The following is a 21795-nucleotide window of genomic DNA, read 5'->3' as shown; positions in this document are numbered from 1 at the left end:
GCTTAGCTAGGCTTTGCAAAACATCAGCTTCAGTTATATATATATATATATCATTTATAGACGATGCTGGATTAGTAATAAGAACTGGTAAGTTACTAGTGTCCTCAACAGTGAATACCCGTGCAAAACTATCATTGAACTCATTTACTATATCAATGTCGTTTTCAATTATAAGACCCTTACTATCCTGTAGATTAGTAATTTCCGCTTTTAGAGTTAAAATACTGGAAGAAACTTTTAACATCATCCTTAGCCTCCAATGCGATCTTCCTTTCGACATTCCTTTTAGCTCGTCTAATGTCATTTTTTAACTCAGCCTGTAGATTTAGATACTCTTGCTTTATTCTGTCATCATCAGTTATTTTCCATTTCTGGAACAAAGCCCTTTTCCTACTTACTTTATACTTTATTTCCCTAGTAAACCACCTAGGTTGCAATTTCCTAGATTTATTCTTGCTGGAAACAGGTATGAAGTCCTCTTGCACTTGCAATAATGTGCTTTTAAAAAATTCCCATGCCTCTTCAACAGTTTTAGTTCGCTTATAGGGCAAACATGACAACTGAGGATGCTGTCTCACTGGTCCATCACACTGTCCTGTTGCATCTGGAACAGAGAGACAATTACGAACGGATGCTGTTCATTGACCTCCATCAACACCATCACCACAAATAAGTTGGCTACAAAATTGATCATCCTGGGCCTCGACACATACCTCTGTAATTGGATTCTGGACTTTCTCACTACCAGACCACAAACTATGTGTTGGGGTAAGCACTCCTCCACTGTCATAACACTAAGCACTGGAGCACCTCCGGAATGTGTGCTGAGCCTCCTGTTGTACTCCCTTCTTCACAAACGACTGCAAACCTATCCATGATTCCACCATCATCTTACTCAAGTTCGCAGACTACACCACTGTGATAGACCTGATCTCAAAAAACGTTCAGTCAGCCTATAGAGAGGTGGTTGATAACTTGGAGAGCTGGAGCCGGGATAACAACCTTACCCTCAAACAAAGAGCTGATCCTGGACTTCAGGAGGACAGAAAAGGACCACCATCCCTCATCCAGTCAACATTAGTGGCTATAAGGTGGAGCGTGTCCAGAATTTCAGATTTCTTGGTGTCCAAATCAGCCGTGACTTATCCTGGTCAACAAATACAGCCATGGCCAAAAGAAGGACTTCAGAGGATTATTTTCCTGAGAAGCCTAAAGAAAACAACTTCCACAATAGCTGATGGTCAGCTTCTACAGGTGCGCCATAAAGTCCATCACATACTGCATCACAGTATGGTACCCAGGCAGCACCTATGAGAACACGAAAGCCCTCCAGCGCATCATCAGAACAGAAGATCACTGGCTCACAGCTTCCAACCCTGAAGGAACTCTTCAGAACCCAGTGTAGCCGCAAAGCCAGGAACATCTGCAGTGATCCAGTCCACTGCGGACACAACCTTTTCACACTTCTGCCGTCTGTCAAGCGTTACAGAACCCCAAAGCAGTCACACTGCTGAACATACTGGGCCCACTTCCCCCTCTCACAACAGCACCACACTGAACTGAACTGAGACTTATCCACACTACACACATCATGTACTACACAAGCAGAATATGCACTTTAACTGTTTTGGCTCCTAGCCATCATACAATCACCCATGTTTACTGTACAACAATGCTGGAATCACAATCATCTAAGTACCACAATTGTGTTCAATGTAACCCATTATACCATGTAATACTGTTGATCATGATCATCTTGCAGCAATACTACAATTTCTCTCAGGTGCAATGATTTATTTCATAAGCAATAATTCATGTGCAACATTCCTCAGTTTTATACAGTGTATTTGTACATTGCTATATCCTTTTGTTTTTCTTAAATTTTTCTTTTAGCTTGTAGAGTTTTTATTGAGGTTTCTACAGGATGATCCAAATGTCACCTCACTGTACTTCTACAGTGACAATAAAGATATCTTGTATCTTGTACATGAGTACAGCTGTTCAAGGGCCAAGGGGGCCGTAAACAGGGATAGAACAACAGCAGCGGCAACAGACGCCACAGCTCTGGCTGGCTAGCGACCCTGCTGAGTGGTGGGCGGACAGGTTGGGGGAGGGGGGCAGTGGGGGGTCTGGTTCCAAGATGTCGGCCCCGGGCTCTCGCTCTGCAGGGACGAGACACTCAAGCCAGCAAGAGACGGAAAGCTGAGGGAATCCAGTTTCACAGCAGAGCAGAGGGCACGACCTCCTCCCTCCCTGGGCTGGCGCGTCACCAAACGATTAAATCTTTACCAAGCAGTGAACAGAAAGCCCCGTGTGTAGCAACAGAGAGCAGCCATTTTAACAATTATTTACACAATTATATGACAGGCTGCTCGTTTCACAGCGGAAACGCAACAGCGTGCGCATGTCTTGGGGCTGGCAGCTCTGAGGGTCCTGCTCATTGCAGGGAAATGGCTTCATTGTCAACAGCCCGACATCCCCGTCTGACCTTCAACACTGCGGCTATTACTGAAGTTCTGAGTACTCCCACGTGATGCACGTGCACACACACGGCCTCCTAACATTGTAAATAGTTCTCAGTGACTCATTTTAATGCGACTAAAAATCCCTTACCGCAAGGCAAGAGAATGAGTGATGATAAAAAAAAGATGACAGAAATATATGTATCTCCTCTCTCTCTCTTATTTTTATATATATATATATATATATATATATATATATATATATATATATATATATATATATATATATATATATATATATATATATATATATATATATATATATATATATATATATATATATATATATATATATATATATATATGAGAGAGAGAGAAAGAGAGAGCGCGTGTGGGAAAATACCCACTTTGTCTTTTTCAGAAGCTACTCTCTTTAGGAGGGCCTTTTCCTTAAGAATGAACCATGTCTGTTTCTCCTGTTTTTGTATGGATGTTTGAGTAATTTAATATAAAAACGCTGATGGACGAAGCCGTCGCACTAACCTCAGCAGTATGTTCCATAAGCACGATAAGTAAAGCATTACTCTGCAGAAATGAGACTCACCTTTGCAGTGCTGCCTACTTTATCATGCTGCTTGGTACTTAGACCGACTGACACAGCACCTACCGAGTCAGGGAGGACACTCACTGCAACACAGCCCAGAAAACAGGGGAACGATTCCCAAGGACGAGCCCCTCATTTTACAGGCAGCAATTAATCTCACGTCCCAACTTTGTATCCTTAAAATGATGGAGTGAGACACGTACGCGCCATAGTGTCCTCTAGATCAAGGCTGGTTTTGCACGCATGTGGATCTCAGTCCTGTAATCACGCCTTATAAACCACCCCGTCTCCCCTGATTAATACAGCAAGCAATTACACCCTCATCCTGCGGGGCTAGGAGATTCCAGACTGCCTCGGAGCATGAACACCCATAAACGCCAGGCTCGTCTGGATGCCGGAGAGTTGAGAGAAACTGTGTCTCTCCCATTTAGGCTTCGACAGGAAGGCTGGAGTAATTTGTGAGGAAGTTGGGCAATTAGCAGCCGCATAGGCCACAGTGACCGCACCAGATCGCTGGGCCACCCTGTCGGGACTCGTCCGTTTAGATGTCAACTTTCAAGAAAGCAACAAGGAAAGATGACAATGAACTCTGGAGATGGTATCACTAAGAATCATCTTCTCACCCTAAATACACAGCAACTGTTCCACAACCCATAATCAACAGCACAGAAATCCGTTACAATTAAAGGCCATATTTCTATCGATTCTGTCATTTCACAGACTCAGAAGTTCGTAGGAGGAAGATAAAAAAAAAAAAAAAAAAAAAAACTAAAGCACTAATGTTGCAAACACTAAGGCTGCACTGGGCAGAATGCCTTAAAATATTTTGAGCCAGCAGAATTCAACACCATTCTTACAGACCTGACCGGCATGAGGTGCAAAGTCATTTCTTTTGAACTAGTGAGCAAATTAATGTCTCACACAGGCAGCAAGATGAAAGACAGGCCCCTCCTCCCCGCCTTTGCCGCATTAACGCTTTAAATAAGGAACAAATTCTTTTAAATATCACATTTTAGAGTGCAACATCTGCAGTGACGTCAATCACCCCGACGTAATACTAACAACGTCACTCCCCAGCTTAGAGTGCGTCAGAAAGAGACTGAGGAGTTTCAGCACAGGAGAAAGCAGCAAAGTGCAGCTTCAACATCTGAGCTGCCAGTGACTAAATTTTCAGTAGAGAATCAGTGATTGCTGGCCAGTATGTATGTGAATGCAGACTTCCACCAGTGGAAGATCTATTCCCACAATGGGTCAAAGCAGTGGCCAATTACTGCAGTGCTGACAATCAGTGCCTGCTGATTCCCAGTCCCCCTGAGAAAACAATCAAACTGACTGAAAAATGGGGTCTGCGCTCAGACCTTAATTTCAGCACGAATGTGCTACGTTGTCAGAACCTATAGTGTGAGGTTCTTTTTCCAAAACGGTTATCATAGTAAACTGCTAAAGTCATTTGCCTGAGTGCTTCTGTGAGCCTGCCTTTTCTTTTCGAACTAGCTTCACATGACAGAGTACCACCATTAAGACCAGCATGTAGGTAAAACTGACCCTAGACCAATATAAACATTTCCGTATAGGTACTGATATCTACACAGTTTCTTCATGTCTTGAAGCATCTACCATTCTCAAAACGGTAGGTGCATTAGACAGTACAGCACAACATTAGTTCACTAGCAAAAGGCCACAACTGAAAACTTCAAACTCATGTTTCAAAACCAAATTCCTTCAATGAACAAGTCAGTACCACTAAAATGAAAAGTTCACGGACTAATAATACAATAATGAATATTTCAGTATGCAAAACATCAAGAAATTGAACAGGACTCACCTTTGCATTTTGCTTGAAACAATTTTACTGTAATGAATGCATGACCCAGTACAATACACTAATTAAAACACATAGGAAAAATAGTTACAGAGCACTGTATAGTAAAAAACTGAATCAACAAACAAATTTATGTACTGTAGGAACCAAATATACCAAAAGGCAAAAGAAAACATACAGCAGTGTAACATGTATTCTCTCCACATAACTAGAAATGCTGTCACTCCTCTCTGTAAGGCACAGATCTTCATTTACATCACACCTGATATTCTCCTTTGCAAGACAACATGGGAGAAATTTCTTGCATGCTGACATTTAGCAGATATTACAACAATACCACATGGCTGCAATTTACAGAAAATGCGCTTCAGAGATTAAAATCACATTAATGCTATACAAGAGAGCTAAAATAATCCCATTTAGATCAACAGGACTTCTGTAATTATTCATAACCATTTACAAAAATATGCTTAAAAATTTTCAATTTGTGTGCAAGAATAAGAAATGATTCTTATGTGAACAGATGAGCTAATGGTGTGGAGGCTTTCACCCATCGTTTATACAAGATTAATTATCATTCAAGAATAATGCCAAAGCAACAGAGAAATTTTAACTCACTGTCAGACTGCACCTTAAATCCAGCAACTGGACTGACAGGCGGGAACCAGCAAATCAAAGGACTCTACTGTTCATGAGCACCACAGCTTCCAAAAACCAAATGTCTCTCCCAAAAATAGACACTTTTCTTAAGCTGTCCCCCAGTTGTTTTCAGACAATTTTCAGACCAAATCTCTAAGTCTGCTATGACGCCACCCCAATACACCCACACAACACAAAATTGATTCCACAGCTCATCTCACTAGTACAAAGAGGGCTTAGCCTCCTAGCATCGTCTCTGCAGTCTAATCCACGCAGCCAATTAGCCTTTGCTCTACTTGCTTTATTATCGGTTATTGGTTTCTTTTTCGTTTCAAGCCAATTACAAACCCATATTATCGTCCTGTTAACCATGTTCTGCAGTGGCCAAAAAACACGATGTTATATTCAGGACTATTTACCTCTGCAACAGTATCCAGTTGTTTGAAAAGGACGACAAACTCCTTCCTTTTAACTCACACACTATAGAAATACCACCTGATCAATTAGAGGAGCTGGAAAGTCACCTGTTTTCCTGTTCTTCACCCACCACCCCCCATCCTGCCAGGAAGACACTATAACACCTCCCACTTCATTAAATTTCCCTAAACTAAAACAGGGACCTCAAATGCAGGGCCCTCAAGGGCCGATGCAAATGTTGACGCTATGCTACCTGATACTTTGAGTTACACACACATCTACTTGCATCACAGTAAGCATTAAACAGGAGCTGGCATCTTAGGTAGGGCAGTTCCAGTGCTACATCCTTACTTTCTTTAACTCTCACACACAGCAGCACAACCTGACACTGTAGCACTATGCCAAGCCGTATTTTACTCAAGGTGGCCATGGGTACTAAATTGGTGCGAGTTGTTAGCCGGCACAGCGTGTCGGTTTATGGCCTCTGCCCATGAAAGGTCACCGTGTGCAGACTGCAGTCCAGTGCTCAGTAGGGAAACACGCCCAAATTTCTCACACACAATCCCACTAGGAGGAAAGACAACCAGGTGACTGGGGTGGCTTTCGGCACAAGTGTGAGACATCCAAAGAGACCTGTATGGAAACCCACCGGACGTGAAGGGATGGATAAATGAGCTCAGCAGCAGGCAAGATCACAGGTATAAACAACCCGCTTTAGTCTGAGCTGGACATGAAAACCACACAATCATGGACACCACCTGGACCCCTTCACTCACCTCCTTCTTTTTACTTGTAATCCATCCCTTTCCTACAGACTCCCCAATCCCCAGGGATTAAAATTACTAGAACCTCACTTTTTGTGCTAAGATACTTAAATTATCCATCATGCTTAATGTTGGAAATCAAACAAAAGACTCACATGGAAATCCATGCAAAGAAAATTGACCAAAATCTTTCGTTTTCAAAACAATGTCATTCCTTTCTTTTTTCTTCATAGACTACAGAAATATCCATTCATCCATCCATTTTCCATAATTGCTTGTCCTATGCAGGGTTATGGCGGTTTGGAGCCTATACCTATGGGTGCAAGGCAGTAAATAACCCAGGACAGGACACCAACCCATCACAGGTCACAAACACATTCACATCCATGGGCAATTTGGCAACTCCAGTTCACCTTAAGCATGTTTTGGGACTGTGGGGGCGGCAACTGGAGACCATAAAGAAAAGCCTCATGACAACACAGGGACAGCAAGAAAACTCCAGCTCCTGGTCTCCAGAGGAGCTGGTCAACCAAGCAGGAGACACCTGTAATACTGCACCAAATGCATTTTGAAAGCAGTTCCTCACTGCCTGAATACAACCAGAGTAATAAGCTACCCCCTTCTAAACTAACACTATGAATTAGACATTGGGGCAATCTGAGCAAGCACGCCAATTTTAAATGGATATTTTACCCTCAGGGAGTTGGCATATTTTGTCAGCTTGAATAGAAGTCTGTGCCTGCTTGGTCTTTTTCTGTTTCAGACTGCCTTGTTAAATTTGAGTGGGGGTGCAAAGAGCAAATTGCCCTGAGCTCACACACCCATGTAGCACACATGCCCCACCATACGACTGCCTCTTAGCTATTTAATATACTCGACACAATTGAGCGAATGGAGCAATCAAAGGCCAAATTCATTTAAGGCCCGATGGAAGATCTTGTGAGTGGCTGTACAATTTAAACACATGTAAAAGCCTACTGAGGTCTCCAAGAAATTAACCTGAAGTTAAAATATGAAACCAACCATTTAAATAGGGCCTCCCAAAATGGACAGAAACTAATGGGAATTCTGTTTATGGCAAAAGACAAGAAAACAATTTGAAGCAGGCGATGACAAGAAGAAGTGTCATCACAATCTTAAAAAGTGCCCCACTATCCCAAAGCTATTTATAACCTAATGTTCCTCAGCATAGTGCCAGAGAGACTGATGGAATCAGAGGCAAAAGAGAAACAATGAGAGAGCACTTGTGATATCTAAGATAACTGAAAAGAAAACAGAAAAAAAAACTCAATATACCCGAAAAGCATCAAATTTCACCAACACACACACACACACACACAGAAGTATCACAAACTCAAAGGGAACAGATGCAATCAGATAAATCTGAAGAAAAAAAAGTGCTGATTTACAAGTTGGCACACCTGTGAGACATCAGCCTTGACAAAATGGAGAACACGCCGACACGCCCTGTCAGGACGCCACTCCCAGCCAGACTGGCAGGGCTGCTTTTCACAAAGACGCTCGAGAAGCAGCGCCACGCGGGCAATACCACAATGTGCATGCAGCACTGTGGCTACGCGCTCCCACAGCCTCAATGTCATGGCACCGTGGAGAGACACCCGCATTCTTCCGAAGAAGAGACTTTATTAGTGACAAAAGGAAGGGTAATTCCTGCCAACAGCACCCAGGAATACAAAGTCTGAAGTTAACAGAACACCACCATAAAGCACCGCTGAGTCACACTGTACCTGTAGTAAGGGCCAGCTACGTCTGATTTTCACCACCACCCCCACCAAACCCCACACAGGATATTTCTCCAGGTTTTCCACTCTGTCCCAATCCATGAAGATCAGTTACAGCATTAATAGCACAGACTCAATATACAAAACCAGCTTAGCATGGCTTCTGCTTCAACAGCAAAATGCAATGGTTTAGCCACTTAGTGTTAATAATTAACTTATTTACTTTGGAGGAAAGCTGCAGGCAGAGAATCATCAATAGTGAATACTGAACAATCAAGCCAATAGTGCTACATTTAGAAGCACCGTACTCACTAAACGATAAAACAGTTTTATGCTTTTATCGTCTATATGTGCATTGCTAACTCTAAGGTGGATAGTCAAGTCAATAGTGTAATACTAGCTTAAGGAAAATCTCAAATGAATAAATAACCATAACTTTCTTGCCTTTAAGACATGAACTGTTGGCTTGTACACACACCATGTGTGTGGTTTCACAACTTTCACTCTGCTGGCTACACCTGCACTCTGGAATGCATAATTAAAAACAGGATATATGTGAAAGCATTCGGCCAACGCTGCTAATAGGCAGTAGCACACCTAAATGGATTAAGACATCCATTTCCAGGTAAAAGCACTGAGTAGCACCACTTGATTATGGCAGTGAAATCTAAGAAATGCCCAGTTATTGCAAAACTGAAAAACTCTTACCTAAAGCAAGAAAGTGCTTGCCTGATTTTTTTGCATAACTATTTAATTATCCTTACTGGGCATATTATGCAAGAGAATGTTTAACTACTTAAAAGTGATACACTCCAATGAGAAGCAAGCATTACATTCTAAACACTTAAAACTATTCGTAATTGCATGATTTGTTTGTTAACCCTTTATTTCTCATTAGTCAGTGTTCAGTTTTTACAATTCAGTACAATTCAACTGAGAAAATGACAATTACCACAAACTAAATTAGCAAAATTGAAAAAATAGCCAGCAATACTGAGTTCATATCAACAACGTAAATATTTTAGTTTGGTGAAAAGTAAAATCCAAAAGTTCTCTGATGTGACTCAACTTGAGAGACACAAACAACACAAACTCACAAATTCTAAAAATAATATAAAATGCAAATAAATATAAAACAATATAAAACAAGCCAATGCTGAACTCTGATAGAACAAATTTAAAGTACATCATCTGTTCTACCCAAAAAAATCATCCATTATAAACTGTAGTTTAAGTCTTTTCACATTCCCAACAATTCAAAACACTCACTGGGTCATTCACAGACATCCATCCATCTTCCAACCACTTATACCGGTCAGGGTCATGTGGCAGCCTGGAGCCTATCCCAAGCTGCACAGAGTCCATTGCAAGTGACACACAACCACAGGCAAGATCATACACTTCAGTCAATTAATACATGCCAATTATAGCAACTACATGTCTTTGTAGTACATAAAAACACCTGAGCACCCAGGCTGAACACACACAACACAGCGAGAACATGCAAATTCCACAATCTAGCTAATGTGGGACTCGAATCCTTGACTCTCAAGGTGTGAAGCAACGGTACTACCCACTGAGCCACCATGCCACCCACTCAAGGATGTGCCATTTCTTATTCTTGAACAACTCCAAATCCCTCTTTAGGCTTGCGCTTCAAAAGCAGTCATGCTAATCATAAACATTTTCAGTACATTAATAAAGTTTTTGTCATACAGTTTTCCTACAATACAATTCATGCATTTTTTCCCATACTCCTACAAATAGGCTTTCCCTTCTCTTCTGAGAAGTGCATCCCCAGCAAACTGCCAACAGTATGCTTGAGTGTAGGGATGGTGCTGTTTGGGCAGCACACCGTTTTGGTGTTTTGGATATGATTGAGCAATGCACATTTTTTTCCCCACATTTCAGCCAACAAGCCCTTGCAAAACTGACACCTCTTACCAGTTTCCTTCTGTCCAGCTGCTCAGTTTGGAGTGATAGCCTAGTTTTAGTTGGTACAATACATGGGGACTTCTTCATGGGTGGACAGATCTATATCAGCTGGACAGCACAAAGTGGTATTTCACCTTTAGCTCCACCACACCTCCTTTTCTGCCTATTTTAGTTACAGCTTGAAATTCTCTGTCAACAGCACCTCATAGAAAAGAGGATTTTTATTCCAAAATCATTTCAAAGCTTTTAAGACACATAGAAATAACTTCCATAACTGCTTATTTTAAGATTTTTTTGCAGCTATTGCTAAGTGCAGCAAAAGCTCAGGAAACATTTTGATATACGTGACTCTTGAAATATTACATCCAAATAACCAATATCATTATATATAAGTGCAAAATGATGAAAATTCCAAGTTTGTTTTTTTTTTTTAATAACCTAAATAGCAAAAAAAAAAAGTTTATCCTTAAAATCACAATATTTCAGCTCACAAAGGCCACAGGTCAAATTGGAGGCTAAATGAGTGAAAGATGCTACTGAAATAGCAAGTGGATTTATGAGGAACACCTGTACTTATCAAAGTTACCTCACTGTTACCATGACTCTAAGGCAATCTAATAAGAACATCAATCTTAAGAACATCAGTTTCCATTAACTGGTACTCTTGCCTGTCTTATCCATGGGGTAGCTGTAAATAACTCACCAATTAACTATAACACTTTAACTATACATAACTGCAAAAAAAAACTTCCAAAATCTAAACAGGTATTAGCTGCTAACATCTTAAAATCAACAAAAAAAAACACACAAAATCTTAAAAACAAAAAGTTATCTGTAACACACACTTGTATGATTTTTCAATAATCCCCACGTCTTGGATTTTGCCAGTTATTACTGACAGGCTACATTTCACACAGTATGATCATGTTCTCATATGAGATTGGGTGATTCCAAAATTAAGCGAACAGGCTACTTCCCCTTTTTTGTTGTAAAAATACTTAATTTTCAGTTAACTATTGAAACATTTAGGGCACAACTAATTACTTACACCTTTTTAAGGTGAACCAGGAAAACTGTGTGAAGCAATTTGATTGACGAATGCAACAGCCAAGTCAGTTTTAAGCTTTAAAATACCAACATTCTGTCACATTTTGTTACCATGATCAGGAGCTACTAGATATGGTATGGGCCAGTTTACATATCTGATACTAGTCAAAGTAGAGTTTCGGAGCCCATCACCAGATTACTGGGAACACCCTACTTCCGCACATACTTACAGAGTAGCTTATTTCAAGGACAGTTAAAACTTCAGAAAGATAAACTGGAAATACATCTGAATATACATCTGTGCCCATAAAGATACCTAAAGGAACTTAATCAGAAGCTCACCTTTGAAACTATGTAGGCTACGGATGACAAGTTTCAAAATACAGATAGTACAAAGCAGACAGCTACATGTTGCCAAACTGCAAACGAAAGGGCAGACTGTATCCGAATGCAGACCCACACCTATCAATACTTGTACAGTCTTACACTGGTAGTGTAACAAATCTTTTCACACTTGCTCATGGATCTTAAAAACTTACAAATGCAGATAACACGCCACAGCCGTTATTGCCACCTTGCATGGTATAATCAATAAAGCCTTTTTTAACAAGTACTACGCAACCAAAGAAATAAAGCTTTCATTAGAAGCATTTTTAAATAATGGGGCAAGGGATTTCACAGACACTGCCATATAGAATAGAAATAAATGAAAAATGCTGTCCGAACCCATGAAAAAAAACCTGTTTCCCAAGTGTTGTATCACTTCAGCAATGTCATGAAAGGTTGAACATCTAAGTAACTGAAAATAATCCAATACATGCCTCTTAATTTTTTAGGATGGCCATATACAGTTATTATTCAGAAACCAGACATTTCAAGATATCGTATTGTAATAAAACACTGTTGTGTCAAGTTGCCCTTTTAATGTCATGGTTTAGAATGGCCTAGTATGCAGTAACAAATGTTGACACTTAGGGTGTGCTTTTCACACCGGTACAACATAGGACTCAATTCTACTATGGTTAAACCTGCACTGTCAGTCAGATTACGCGCCATTTATAGATATACAGAAACCAATCTGAACAGATACCAAATGTCAAAAACGAAATGGCCAAATAAAAACAACAGATCATCAGCAACATTCAGCTACAAAAGGTAAAAGTCAGCTAATTTGTTCCACACATACTTATAAAAATGGTTGCTTGCCAAAATGTTTTCATCCAGCAAAGTCAAATCTTTGGCAAGCATTTCTAAATGGTTAATTGTGTACTGGTACCAAGTAAGTCATTAATAAGTAGACTCTCCTGATCACATTCACCCAAGGTCACAAAGAAGGGGAACGAAAAAAAAAACACAAGGACTTAATAGTCCTAGTTTTAATAGTGTGTTATTTACAGGAGGACGCTCTGAAATCTCCCTTTTCAACTTAAGCGCTGGTCAAACACAATAGAGCGTTTTATTCCAGTCAGTTACATGTCTTTGTTAAGTACTGCCGAGTCCCATTTCAGGAACAGCACTGTCGCTGAATTTACCAAGCAAGGTTACAGTGGCGCACACAAACAAGCACACACTCGCACACGTAGACACACAAGGTCCGCCAAACTCCATTGGTTTGAAAAGCATCGACTTGTACTGTCTAGTTTTAGCTGCGATTTGCCTTACTTAAAACGGGGCGATCTATCCAGAGAAATATTGAATGTTTATCGACGCAAAGTAATTCTATAAAAAGTTTCTTCCTCGTCAGCTAAGGTGTAACCTCTTAGCTTAATACCCAATAAAAGCCTAGCCCTACCAAGGCCCAGTTTCCGCAAAGCAGCACTGCTCTGCCTCGTTATTGTACAAACCCAGGTGGACAGATAGCTGAGCTTGAATAACCAATTGAATAACCAACGGCGGTGTCATGATGCAAGAAATAAACACTGATATAAACTTTACAAAAGGTCATCTACTAACAGAGAAAGTTGAATCCCTGATTATTAAAGTGGCCAAATACGGTAAAATAGCCAATACCGCGTGGGGTGGCATTAGATCGATAACTAACTTTAAATCCACTCGAAAACGAAAACTGTCTTTACCTAATCTATTAGCCAAGGATAAGTCATACGGCTGGAAACTACCAATTATTTTCTCTGTGGAAAATGTTATTGCAGTAGCTACGTATTAAACTTCATGCGCTAGATTATTGTCCCCTGTGGTACCACTTCCTTCCTTCCACTAAGGACACAAAGTCAGGTTTAATACGCATGTTATTCAATGTATATTTTCAATTTTAGCCTTACCTGTGCTGGAGAATTTTCAATAACTGTTAACAATGCCGGCCGCGTTGACATTTTGTGGGGTTTTCAAAAAAAAAAAAAAAAAAGTAGATGGGGACACGAAGCAGTTCAAAATCGGCCGTACATTTATAGCTACGTAGCTATACTTCGGTATTTCTTCGGGGGGCAAAAATAAAAGATATTTAGCTATTCCCTCCGGAGGCGAGCTAGCTACGTTTACCGAGACCAACAAGTCGCTTCGTTAAAAGTGCCTATTCTGTAAATACACGTCCGCAGGCGGCTGCGAGCAGCGGACCCAAAGTTTGAAGCCCACTGAAAATTATCATATGGCCAGCCGGCCGCAGTCTGGAAAACACCAAGTGAGCAAAGAACTTATTCGGCGAGAAAAATGCGTATATTTGCTTCAGAGGTTTTAAAATCGACGTCCGGGATTTTGGCCGAGTCGGAGGCACTTGGCTGACATTCTGCTGTCTCCGGGGAGGGAAGGAAGCAGCTGCAGAGTGCGGCCGGCGTAACCCGGGGGACTGTCAGCGGAGACCGGCTCAGCTGCTTCCAGTTCAAATCGAGACCGCGGATTAAACTTTAGGCCAAACGAGCGTGACTTGGGCTATCTTCGCTAGATGGGGGGTAAAAAAACCTAAAGGTATGAAAATCACACCTTCTTCCTCTTGGTCTGGAGAAAATAAAGTAAAAAAAGAAAACCGTGAGGCGGTCCTGCCTACGGCTGTAATCCGCTGGTCCCGACACGGCGGGCGAGCGAGTCAGTCCGTCAACCAGCCGGTAGCCTATTCCGAGACGGCCGAATAACTCGGCAGACTCCAAAGCCGTCGTTTCCCGGCTGCGAAAAGCAGATTAACCGTGAAGGTGGGTCACTGAGATGGTGATCCGTTAGCGTTTCAGACAGGGCTCGCATACACTCGAAGTGAGGAGTCCTCTCCCGGTGACGCGATCCTCCGGACAAGGTAGGGGTCTGCAGGCGACGAGCGGGGGACGGGACTGGGCCCAGCGGCCGTCAGGCTATGCACTGAATTTCGATACCGGAACAGGCGCCAGGGAACATGGCTACCGCGCTACACCGCCGTGAGGAAGGGAGGAGAGGGGGAATACGTCGGAATCCAGCTTCGGTCTTTTTCGGTCTCAGTCGTGTCTGAATTAACTATTCCCTTACCTGCAAAGTGCTTTTAACGCCAAATCCCACAAAATCCAATTTTGACTAAAGTAATATAATTACCTTTTTAATTTTGTAGTGACTGTCATAAAGTGGAAGTTCCGAGTTACATAACTATGAAAACAAATTATAAACAAATTAATTAATCATGACATGCATGATCAAAAAAAATAATAAATCAAGATATGCAGGCCTGTAGCCAGAAATAAATTTCGTGAGGCGTGAGTCGCCCGGCGTAACCCCCCCCCCCCCCCGGTAGATTTTGCCTACCGACGTAGTACGTGAAAACACATCTGATGTTATCCAGCAGAAATGCTTGTCAACAGCAATGACCTATAGACTATTAACCAAAACCACAATACCAAAAGTGGGAAACAATTGCAAAAGATGTGCAGAAAACAAACACACAAATTCAAAATTAAAACTTTATTAACCTTTAGACAGCTTTTCAGTAATTGACATAATTCTTTGATTTTAAGTTGAGACTACATTATACAAAAGTGTCAAATATAGAGAAAGTCTGCATAAGATGAAAATCCTATTTAAATGTAGCACAACAAAATTCAGAAAGTATAAAGTGTACAAGAAACAAAGACATAAGTGGAAGATTATGTGTACTGACCCCCGCTCACACACACACACACACACACACACAATTTAATCAAGCAAATCATCGATCATCATAGTCATCAAATCTGAAAAGAAGCTGCCTTCATTGTCACCACCACCAAAAACAAGCAGGATCTGAGGCAGAACTTCAGACATCTGCTCCTCCTCGTCTTTGGTAGGAGCCTGAAAATAATAACAGGAGCTCCTTCTCTTCATCAAGATTACTGAACAATGTCTTCCACAGATTCTAATGAAGTGCTTGCTGTGAACTGCTCTAAACTTTCATAAGTAAAATCAGTAAGGCTATTTGCAATAAATGTATACGTTATTTTACAACTGCACATCCTGCATGAGGTGTAACCTTGCACAGACAGACTAGCAGTTGGTCAGTGTGTACGTGTGTATTTTGTGACATACCTCTGTGTTTGGTTTTACCATAGTGATAATAGAATGTCCAGCTCTGGGTACTGCAGACAACTGGGTGTTAACAACTGTGGTCCAGCAGCTTGTGTCTGCAAAGCAATAGAAGAAATATGAAAAATGGATTCACATATAGGTGCTTATCATACATCATTTACACGTATGCTCATATCACATCAACACACCTTGAAAAAGGTCATTTATTCGAGATATCTCAATGTGGATCTGTTTAGCTACATCATAGTTACAGTACTTTGCCCTAACTTTAGGTTCTACGTGTAGATCTTAATGACAAGCTTTATATAGATGATCATAGCAGACCAAGACAGGAATGTGATAGGTTAGCCATGCATCAACTTGCCAACATTTTCCCAGAAATCAAGTTTGAATTACATGTTGGTTATAGTCTCCATGTTCCCATTAGTAATAAGCAGAAAAAAAATTAAGCTTCAAAACCCACAGTTGGTGGGATTATCATGTGCTGTTGACCACAACTGTTTTAATTCACATCCCCTTGGTTATTTCAACTGGTTCCCAGTGGGGCCAAATCAGGCAAGTGACTGACAGGGTGTGGTAATTGCATTTACTGTAGTTTCAAAACCTCATTCCATTGAATTGCATTCCATTGTTACTTAAAATAATATATGTCTGATGAAAGTATTCACCATACCTGTGTCAAATATGAACGAGTCAGTCAAAGCATTGTTCCCATTGTACCCCCCGTGGACCAGGAACTTTGACTCAGAAAGAACCGCACATCCGTGCCAGCTGTGGGGGAGGGAGTGATACAGATAAATGAAATCACCCTACCTGCTGTAACAGGAAGGTTCCAATCATTTGACTATTTAACTGACTCACTGATGATCAATACTTCAACCACACATGGTTTGGCTGCCCTAGTTTGTTCATGGTGACTCATTCACTCGCTAATGAGCAGGTTTGAATCCTTTGCACAAGAATTTTCTACATATTCTAAAGACGCCTTAAGAATAATTATGACAATATAATGCTTGAGTATATATTGGGAAAGAAAAACCAGCACACTGCTGCTCCCCAGTCTGTGGTTTAGTTCCATATACAGCTTTAGAATTGCTTACAAACACCCCAGGAATAATTCACAATGAACCCTTAGCAGTAATGCAGTTTGTTCGCAGTGATACTTCATGAAGGAGCAGAGAAGGAAAAAATAATAAAATATTTGTCAAGTCAACCTTTGAGAGAATCTTGACGTAGCTTCTCACAAGTACCAAAATAGGGGAAAAGACAGGCTTGCTTTTCAAGTCAATTACTTTGAAGCTATCTAAAGTTTGCTAAGGTACATTAAGTTTGCAGCTGCTGGTTTTCTTTGAAGGAGGAAACGGTTGGTTAGTATTCAGTGCAAGTTAACCTAACCTGCGAGGGGATGGGCCGGTCCCTGAAGTCCTCACAGCTGAAAACTCCATCAGGCCTAAAAAAAAAAAAAACTAGGGTGACCAGATAATCTATGTCAGGGAGGACACTTGGAGCTACTTCAGGTTTTACAAACTACTTTCAAACTGAAAGGCTCCTGTGCTCGGCATAGTAGATCAGCTCTTCTTGCACTTTGATTGGCTTGTTTCCTTGACTGAAAGACTCATCCAGCTGTTTCATATTAGCATTAGTGACACATGCATGATTATAGGAGACTGACCAAATCGGCACACAGCAAGAACTCAGTGCTCAAGTGAAATCCAGGTCCGTTTAATTGAAATGGTAATTTACAATTCCTGTTCTAGCTCAGAGTGTCCTCCCTGACATGGATTATCTGGTCACCCTATAGATACTGCAATGTTCCACACACCTACCAAAAAATTTGACGTGAAAAGTGTAAAAATCAGAATACAGAGTCATCATACACAGTCCAAGAAAGACTGTTTACATTTTGCCATGAACACATTAGGGTAAACCAGGGTATCTCTGCAGGCTGTAATCACTGAAATAAACACTGAACGTATTCTATGCTCAAGGACAGCTGTAAAAACTACATGTATAAATAGAAAGTAGTATTGGGGCCATGAGTTTCATATTCAAGGGCCGAACAGGACGCAGTCAGAAACAAGACGGCTATACATTTCATTATATTACGTTTCTACATTCATACACTTGGATATCGTAACAGAATCTTGGGTACAACAACTAGGTCGGTTCCTCAACCAGTATACATCATCATGCTCTTTGACACACACAGACAGGCAATCCTGCATGTGATACTGTATCTGCAGGCTACGTTATGGGTTAACCATAATTCAGTTGTGAGCCACATTTGGGCAACTCACCCAGGTCCAGTGCATGCATATCATTGAAACAGACAGGCGTGTCCCAGCCTCCGAACATGAAGATTTTCCCTTGAAGCACACATGCTGAATGCCTGAGGGAGATTAGGGTTAGACAGTCTCAGAACTGGGGACAATCTGCTGCAGGAAGTCTGGTTCATACAGAAACCAAGCTGAGCAGGTGAGCTGAGACCTCCCTCTTCTTCAGTTTCCCAATCAGTTATATAAAACCAAAATGAGTCTCATTTCTCACCCGGAACGTGGTGCAGGCCGGTCCCCGTTAACAATGGGCTGGTACCAAATGGCCAGTACAGGGTTAAAGATGTACAGTGAGTCGCTGCAGCCATCTGGCTCGGGATGGGGACGAGGGAACACCCCCCCGAACACAAAAAGCTCACCACGGAACAGGCTGCAGCTGTGATAGGCGAGGGGGGGCACTTTGCCTTGAGCCTTGTGTAGAACAGAAGTAGTAGTATTTTAAATATCATACTTTGTATGGTCAGAAACCCAATTAACAACTCAGGAAAAACTGTTGTACTACGTATAAAAAATACCATAATACAATGTGCCATTTTTATAACAGAACACTATTTCTCCTTTCAGAGTTTCCTCACCTCCACCATGGTCCAGCGCCAGCTCTGGGTATCCAAGATGTGGACATCATTAAACCACTTTTTGTTCTTAGATCCGCCAAAGACGTAGATCCGTTTTGACTCCGGATCGAAGGTGGCCGTGTGGCCTATCCTGCCTTCGGGAGTAGGGCCCTCTGCCAAAGTCTCCGCTGCCACCCACGACATGTCCTCTAAGAGAAGATAAGGACTTTCCACATTATGTCCACAAATATTCATGTTTTACAGCTTCTACACGACTGAAATACACAAAACCCAGTTTAATTATTAACAATATCTTCTGATAATAGTATCTCTGTAAGAGAAGGTAAAAAAAATATGCTGGAGCTTATAAAACATTTTAAATAAATGTAACATGACTAGTTACATTTTCAAAATAATAAAATTACTGTATACTTCAAACCTGCCCAGCATCTTTCCACCAAACTGTACCATACAATAAGGCCAATATATTCAGATGAATAAAATGTAATATAATAGTGATACTTTATTCATCACAGTTCTCTTTGCTTAACCCATCTTGCTCTCTGAGAGACAAAATCACATATACAGATGAAAGCAAGTTTGAGAATCGCAGTCCAGGGTGGGCCAGCACCCAGCACCCCTGGAGCAACTGGGATTAAGGGCCTCGCTCACTGGCCCAGCAGTGATATTTCCCGGCTGCGGGTTTCAATCAGCAACCTTCTGAACACAGGCAAAAAATTTGCCCGTCATAACAGTAAAAATTATATAAAACTTTATTTTTAACAGCATATAAAAGCTACATAATAAAAATTATTAGAATGTATATCATTTTAAAATATAATAATTATTCATTGTATAATCATAGATTTTTCAGTTTTTCCCCCTGTAGTATTTTCATCCATCCAATCACATGTGAGTGGGCCTGAATCCTACACAGCATATTAATGATCACTGAATAGTGCTTTGTGTTCTTGGGGAAATCTGGTTAATATGCATTATCGTTACTCACAATCAGGCACCTTACCTGTACACAGCTTCCACATGGGATCTTTACAGAACTGCATCCTGGAGCCCTGTCCTCCAATAAGAATTGCAGTTTGGGTGTCAACAGGGCAAAGGGTTTGACCCCAGCGACTTGAAGGTCTGCCCAAAGAGACTTCTCCAAAAGGAGAGACAGAATAAAGGGGAAAGAAATAGGATGAGAAATGATAACGTCAAGGGGTTATAAGACATATACTGAGGTATCTGAAATTACCAGTTTGCGTCTGAGTCCTGGCTTGCTTGCCCCTGGTCTTGTGCTTCTCAGGAGTGCACATGTGAGCCGGTGAGTCGTTCTGGGCTACGAGCCGAGTGTGCCCTCCGCGGGAAGCACCCCTGACCCTCCGGCGAGGCGTGGACCTATCAGAGAGGCAGCTGTTGGGACAGACGTTCTCCTGATCCTTATTGAGGGTTTCCTTCACATCTTGCCCTCTCTTCCTCTTGCCACGAGCTTCCAAGACTGGAAGCGGAGCAGCACCCTGTGACAGAAAAGGTAACGGTCAAAGCAGGTCTACCACACAATTACTCTGGAACACGAGCTGCCTTTTTGTTACTAAATGTTTTCTGGAAACACCATTCAGGGTTTCTGTGAAACTTATGTCAGAATACAGAATTATTAATGCTTAAGTCAAATTGTATAATTCTACAAACAAAATTAAGGAAATTTATTTTATTCATAAGTGATAAAATAATCCCACCTTAGTGCATTCTTTTTGTGAGTTCTGGAGTTCATCATAAGAAGCATATTGAAGTTCCTCATTGCCCTGTTTAACACCCACAAAATGTTAATATTTATGCATCAGTCCTACATGCAAACATTATAAAAATGATGAAAACTAAGTCATTACACTTTTTTTTATAGATTTATGTAAATGTCATGATGATATACTGATACTAACCAGACTGCCTCCCTCCATCTTCACAGTTAAGGTTGAAACACCCCTCCGTATTGCTCCTTCCCAGCAATCCCATAATAGGCACCTTTAGAATAACACAATAAAAGTCGCGCATGCGTCTGACGGACAGAAAACCCCGAAAGACCAAATTACTTACTTGTGATTTGGTGTCAGTTTCCCCAAAGTGATGGTTCCGCCTTCTAAGTCAGTCATTTCCACGGTTACGCCAGTGTGCTCCCTCCATCTTCCATGTGAGAACAGCACCGCTTGTCGGACATTCGGAGGCATTGCAATAGAGCGCTGCAGACTCTCGTCGACACTGAGAACGGAGAAATGGGCAACAAATCTGGAATTGTGCTTCCATGCCTAATACACGCATCAAATAAAACAGTCATACATAAAATTATAAAAGCCAGACATGTGAAATCCACTGTTAAATCCGCAAATTACCGTTGTGATGTGAATTCAGCTGCGGAGTTGGCGGCACAAGTTTAGAAGCCTTTTTACCACTTTGACCGATTCATTTAAACGTTTAAAGGAGGAATACGCTTCACGTTCTACAAATAATGTCAAATACTTCACGCATGTGAAAACATCAGTAATCAGTTATTTATATATTTACAGCAAAAGCGCACAACTTTTTAAACCCGGTCATTCACAGTTATGCTACTCGATTATGTCCGGCACAATATGTGGAAACGTTCAGTTATTAAAGTAGGTCAACATTAAAGGATATCACTTTAAAAAGCAATAAGCTACTACTCAATACAAAATACTGCAGATATTTACTAAGGAGAAATCAGAAATTTAAACAATTTCTTAGCTGCCAAGCAGCTTAATTTACCTTATCAGCTTGCGTGGCAGTTCATTTACTCCCAAAACCACAAAGACGCAAAAATCGTCCATATTGAATTTTACACGAAGGACAATATGAATTCACGCATATAGCTGTTTGTTTGAAAAGCTAAAACTGCAGCAAAATTTAAATCTTGTGTCGCTTCACTTTCAGCTGCAGCTCCTGTCAATCTCCCGCCAATCCTGATCACAACAATCTGTAAATCGCGCCAAGCAA

General features: G+C 41.1%; 2 protein-coding genes across 14 annotated transcripts in view; both read right to left on the bottom strand.

Annotated features, from left to right (window-relative positions):
- mark2b (MAP/microtubule affinity-regulating kinase 2b) overlaps positions 1 to 14828 on the bottom strand; it is a 45673-nt gene extending 30845 nt beyond the window's left edge. For 10 of the 12 annotated variants that reach the window (XM_023794593.2, XM_023794611.2, XM_023794638.2 and 7 more), the window contains exon 1: positions 13712 to 14828. In XM_023794593.2, coding sequence (XP_023650361.1) covers positions 13712 to 13762 — 51 coding nt within the window. In that variant the 5' untranslated portion in view covers positions 13763 to 14828. The remainder of the gene's footprint in view (positions 1 to 13711) is intronic. The other 2 variants (XM_023794661.2, XM_023794601.2) reach the window with 1 other exon arrangement.
- Positions 14829 to 15287: 459 nt separating this feature from the next.
- Positions 15288 to 21795, bottom strand: krcp (kelch repeat-containing protein). Of its 2 annotated transcripts, none has more exons than XM_023794046.2 (13): positions 21568 to 21795; positions 20881 to 21042; positions 20727 to 20808; positions 20526 to 20591; positions 20045 to 20306; positions 19814 to 19948; positions 18811 to 18998; positions 18450 to 18646; positions 18200 to 18291; positions 17298 to 17352; positions 16576 to 16673; positions 15903 to 15997; positions 15288 to 15668 (listed from the first exon to the last, which is right to left on the bottom strand). In XM_023794046.2, exons 1-13 carry the CDS (start codon positions 21627 to 21629, stop codon positions 15534 to 15536), a joined length of 1629 nt encoding a protein of 542 aa, XP_023649814.1. In that variant the 5' UTR covers positions 21630 to 21795; the 3' UTR covers positions 15288 to 15533. The 2 variants fall into 2 exon arrangements, with proteins under 2 accessions (XP_023649814.1, XP_023649823.1); XM_023794055.2 differs by having other exon boundaries at positions 19814 to 19945.

This window comes from Paramormyrops kingsleyae, chromosome 10, assembly GCF_048594095.1.
Source record: "Paramormyrops kingsleyae isolate MSU_618 chromosome 10, PKINGS_0.4, whole genome shotgun sequence".
Classification (NCBI taxonomy): Eukaryota; Metazoa; Chordata; class Actinopteri; order Osteoglossiformes; family Mormyridae; genus Paramormyrops; species Paramormyrops kingsleyae.
This window is presented reverse-complemented; position numbering and strand designations above follow the sequence as displayed.